Source organism: Zingiber officinale, chromosome 6B (assembly GCF_018446385.1).
Source record: "Zingiber officinale cultivar Zhangliang chromosome 6B, Zo_v1.1, whole genome shotgun sequence".
Classification (NCBI taxonomy): Eukaryota; Viridiplantae; Streptophyta; class Magnoliopsida; order Zingiberales; family Zingiberaceae; genus Zingiber; species Zingiber officinale.
In genome coordinates this window covers 114461547-114466376 of record NC_055996.1, presented here as the reverse complement: position 1 = coordinate 114466376, position 4830 = coordinate 114461547, and the positions used below count along the sequence as shown (strand labels likewise).

Here is a 4830-nt window from a genome sequence, read left to right as displayed (position 1 = left end):
GTGAGCAGTTCTTCTTATATATGATTAAGTTGAGCGATGCAGAGTGGTTGTTAGATCTTGACCAGATTCTCTCTCTATCTTTCTATTTATTTATTGATCAATCTTTGAATTGGGCCTTCCTGCTACTGTACTAGACAATTGGAGGATATAATTTGAGCTCCTTTAACAGATTGATGATGCTGGTTGTCTGAAGAGGTTTTTGACCTTGTGTGAGATATTAAAATGGCGAGATGACACACAATCGAAAGCCATCACCTCTCAAGAGATTAAAAAAACAGTGCCACATGAGAAGTTTGGTGAGAGCTAAAAGTAAGAGCCAGCTCCTCTTCGAGAGATATTGAATTTTAGACTGTAAAGCGAGCCTTGATGCTTCCTCCTCTCTCTCTCTCTCTTTCAGAAAACAAGAACTTGAAAGAAACAAATTAAGATGATGGCACTGATCGATCAAAGTCTAAAATTTGAAGAGAACAAAAGACAACCCACTGTGCGTCTGTCCGTCCTTTGCTCAAGAATGTTGTTCAAGAAATATGTGACTTTGAATGCCAAAGAAGTTAATCGTGTGTGGCCACACCGAGACATGGCATGTCTCTGGCTACACCCAAAATAAATAGTAGTTCTGAATTAAATAGTGTAACCAATTCATTAATACATTAAAAAAAAATATTATTATTATTATTTTAATAAATTATAATAGACTAGATGATCTAAACTTATTTATTTTTTTAAAATATAATTAATCAAGAATATAATAACTGGTAAAGTGAAATTACAGTTACGTCCTTACCTTCTCTGCCATCAAAATCGCTCCTCTCGAACTTTCCACTGAATTTGTCCCTCTCCCTTTCCCGATGGAAAAGGAAACTTTTTGGAGCTCCAACGGACATTCCGGCGACGTCCAGCCACCGCCGGCGATGCGCTCTGGCTCGTCCAAGCAATCAGCGCGCTGCTTTCATAACCTCATCTGGAAGCAGCCTCTGACCCACGACGCCGACTTGGAGTCGGCGCTCAGCTCTCTTGTCTCGTCCCCGGCGCCGTCCCACCCGATGCTTTCATCCGATCGCGCCGTCATAGGAGAGCTCATCGGTCGGATGGAGACCATATGCAACTCCGATGAGATGTCCACGGGCTCTCAATGCCATAGCGCCAAAAATTCTTGCTACAGCAGTCCCTTGAACTCCCCTCCGCGGCTTAACCTTTCCGCCGTGGATCACCGACATGGCCGGGGAGGCCTACCAGTTCTCTTGAATCCAGATACTGGAGCCCTCTGCATGCCGTTCTCGGACGACCAATGGTTTGCGGATCGAACCGCGAGTCTTTCTCGCTGTGGAGGAATGTTCTCCCCCGACTTCGAAGGGAAATTCCGGCTCCCGGAGACTCCCGTGCAGCTCCCGGGGGCCTCGAGCAGCAAGTCTCTCACTGGATGTCGCACGGGCGGCGCCCAACTGGAGATGGAGACGAGGTCTCAATTTGGAAGACTTCTAACACTGCAGGGGGCGGAGGTCGGCGATGGGCAAGAGGAATCGTCGACCTCCGACCGGGTTACAGCGGAGGCAACTTCCTTGAACTTGAGAGGGATCAGCGACAGCAATTCGAAAAAAAGAAAGCTCCCTGCAAAGGATAAAGGAAAGGAATCCGCCACCAATCTTCCAAATGTACTATCAAATTTCCTGTCCATGCTGCTTCTTTCGCCAAAATTTTTGCAGTTAAATTTAAATTGACAATTTCAAGTGAAGATGGCAGAGAATTCTGATGCGAAGAGATGCAAATTAGGCAAAACAAATGACGCCGTAGAGAATTCTGGTGCTGCAGAGGAGGCCACGACGAAGACTGAGCAAAACGGAGATACCGGTCAGACATCCAGCAAAGATAACGATAGTAAGCCACCTGAGCCACCGAAGGACTACATCCACGTAAGAGCAAGAAGAGGACAAGCCACTGATGCTCACAGTCTAGCTGAGAGAGTGAGTAGACAAGGAATCAATATTCATCGGCCACTTGTGTTTTCTGTTTCAGAGAGACTGCAATATTGCAATGGATTTTCATCGCGCTCTTTCTCTTTCGCCAGGTGAGAAGAGAGAAGATCAGCAAGAGGATGAAGTTCCTGCAGGATCTCGTGCCCGGTTGCAACAAGGTACTGAACTCGCCGCCTTTGCGAGTTTCAGCAATTTCAGATCTTTCCCTACTAAAACTTGGATCGCAGGTTACTGGTAAAGCCGTAATGCTCGACGAGATCATAAACTACGTGCAGTCGTTGCAACAGCAAGTCGAGGTATGAATCAGAGTTGCAGATCGATCTTATGAGCTGGAAATTTTACCTGAATCCCTTTTATTCTGCTCTTTCAGTTCCTCTCCATGAAGCTGGCCACGCTGAATCCTCAATTCGAAAACATGGAAAACCTCCTTCCAAAAGAAGTAAGTTTCTCGCAATCTCCCCGTCATTCTTCCTGAGTTCATCTGCTCAAGCGATTCCAACCTTACTTCGGTGTGTACCTGTTAATTTAGAAGTACCAAGTGAGTGGGGCAATGCCAGGGCCACTTTATCCATCAGAAATGGCCATTGCAGCGTATCCATGTGCAGACCTCGAAGCCCAGTTCTTGAATCCTCAGACTCAAACAATGCAATTGGCTGCCATGGATGGACTTGCGGATGCTACCCCTCAGGTAAATAAGCCTAGTGCTTATCGATCATCTAACTAGATCTTTAACAGAAGAGTGTTTAATTATCGTTTCAGCTTGCGGAATTTTGGGAAGGCCTGCAGACTGCTGCTCAGATCAACTTTGGACACGACCATTTGTGTGGTAAGTATATGGAATAGCTCATTTTCTGGTGCAGAACTCTGATTGGGGCGTCTGTATAACCAGGAGACTGTTGCAGAACAAGATCATAAACTTTTAAGGGCGAATATTTCATTTCTTCTAGCACGAGGTTTGTAACAATTGAAAGCCTGGGAGTGGAGGAGCATTGTATGAAAAATATCTGATTTGAAATATATTGAGGCAGTGTTCTTTATGTAATGCTTCTGACGATAGTTGGCTGATGATTTTTTAAAATAGCATTATTTTTTTTACCGATTAACCGAAAACGTCAATTGAACGGATTTAATGCGCGATGTGAGGGAAGCAATGACAAGATACATTCCTCTTGGGGCTTCTGCTGATTTCTAAAGATGTTTGTGAAACGGAAAAGTTGAAGAAAAATTCTAGTATAGTTGTAAGATTTTAGGAGTGAGTGAAATTTTAAATTTATTTTTTCATTTCAAAATTAATAATACGAGTGAGATATTAATTATGGTAAAAGGTGAATACGTTCACTCTCAATGTCCTTGTCAATCTGTCCGAAGGCCAATACGATGAAGATAAATCACGGGCGGTTACTAGCCTTTAGAATAGTGACTAGCACATAAGATGAGTGAGATATTAATGATGCATACAAAAGTTGATAATGTAGAGTTCATTAAAAAAAAAAAGTTCAACTTTTGTAGAGTTCATAAAAAAAAAAAAGTTGCGGGGGCGCTGGGGCGAGCATATTCGTCTTTTGGTACAATAAAAAAAAACTATAGGTATGTTTTTTTTTTGTTTTTGTTTTTGTGTTATTGAGAGAGTGGCACAAAATGTTGTTATTAATGAATCACATATGTAAGTTTGTAAAATATTTATTTTACGTAAGAAAGTTTCAAAATAATTAAATCATATATTTATTTTTGATTTTATCCTTATTAGTCGAATGGTATTATGGAGCAGTCGAATTGATTTGGTTCTGTATTGAAACATCTAATTTTTAACGACTGAGTTTTGAAATCAGTCGAACTGATTTATCTTTTATTATTTTTTTATTTTTTTAAAATTAAAATTGATTTTAGATTAAATAGGTTGATAAACTAAACAATCTCGGATTGATATGAAACTAGTTCATATATATGTGTTCGTGATTATATTCATGTCCTCAAATGTCAATTTAACGTTTCGTAAAACCAGCTGATACAGGTTATGATAGACCGGCCTGGTGAATGAAGGAGGGGTTTAGATCAAGGGAGATAAAAAAAATATATTATCGAGCGACCTTAGGCTGAGCGAGCGCTCACGCTCTTATATATATCTCAACCGGGCTAAAAAGCTCGCCTGAGCGTAAAGGTATTTTGTCTTATATATAATTCTCATCATATTACCGGCCGACAACGGGTCGAGTGAGCACCCACGTGCTCATATATGTTCGACCGGGTTGTAAAGTCCACCAGAGCATAAAAGTATTTAGCCTTATATAAGATTCTTAGCATATTATCGGTCAATCGCAGGCCAAGCGGGCGCCCCACGCGCTCATATATGCTCGGCGGGGCAAAGTCCGACCGAGCGTAAAGACATTTTGCCTTACATGCTCTCAACATATCACCGGTCGACTGCAAACTGAGTGAGCACCCACGTGCTTATATATGCTTGACCGGGCTGAAGAGCCCGCCCGAGCGTAAAGACATTTTACCTTATATATAGCTCTCAGCATATCACCGACCGACCGACCGCAAGCCGAGCGAGCACCCACATGCTTATATATGCTCGATCAGGCTGAAGAGCTCGCCCGAGCGTAAAGGCACTTAGCCTTATGACACGTTCCTAATATACGGTCGGCTTGAGCGATCGACCGAGACATATTTAATAGAAAGCATTCTCAACAATATATACGATCGACTTGAGCAACCGACTGAGACATATTTAACAGAAAGCATTCTCAACAGTATATATGGTCGGCTTGAACGACCGGCAGAGACATATTCAATAGGAAGTATCCTTAACAGTATATATGGCTGGCTTAAACGACCGACCGAGATATATTCAACA

At 42.3% G+C, this 4830-nt stretch overlaps 1 protein-coding gene across 1 annotated transcript; it reads left to right on the top strand.

Moving 5' to 3' along the window:
• Nucleotides 1–816: 816 nt before the first annotated feature.
• LOC121989047 (transcription factor bHLH77-like) lies at nt 817–3015 on the top strand. The gene is made up of 8 exons (XM_042542857.1): nt 817–1652; nt 1734–1961; nt 2066–2131; nt 2201–2269; nt 2344–2412; nt 2503–2661; nt 2733–2799; nt 2863–3015. The coding sequence occupies exons 1-8, from the start codon at nt 849–851 to the stop codon at nt 2886–2888; spliced, it is 1488 nt and encodes a 495-aa protein (XP_042398791.1). The 5' UTR covers nt 817–848; the 3' UTR covers nt 2889–3015.
• The last annotated feature ends 1815 nt before the right edge of the window (nt 3016–4830 follow it).

Coding starts and splice junctions, on each gene's coding strand:
- LOC121989047 (XM_042542857.1), top strand. CDS start 849: ATGGAAAAGGAAACTTTTTGGAGCTCCAACGGACATTCCGGCGACGTC. Junction 1,653..1,733: donor CCGCCACCAATCTTCCAAAT/GTACTATCAAAT, acceptor TTTCAAGTGAAG/ATGGCAGAGAATTCTGATGC. Junction 2,270..2,343: donor CGTTGCAACAGCAAGTCGAG/GTATGAATCAGA, acceptor CTGCTCTTTCAG/TTCCTCTCCATGAAGCTGGC.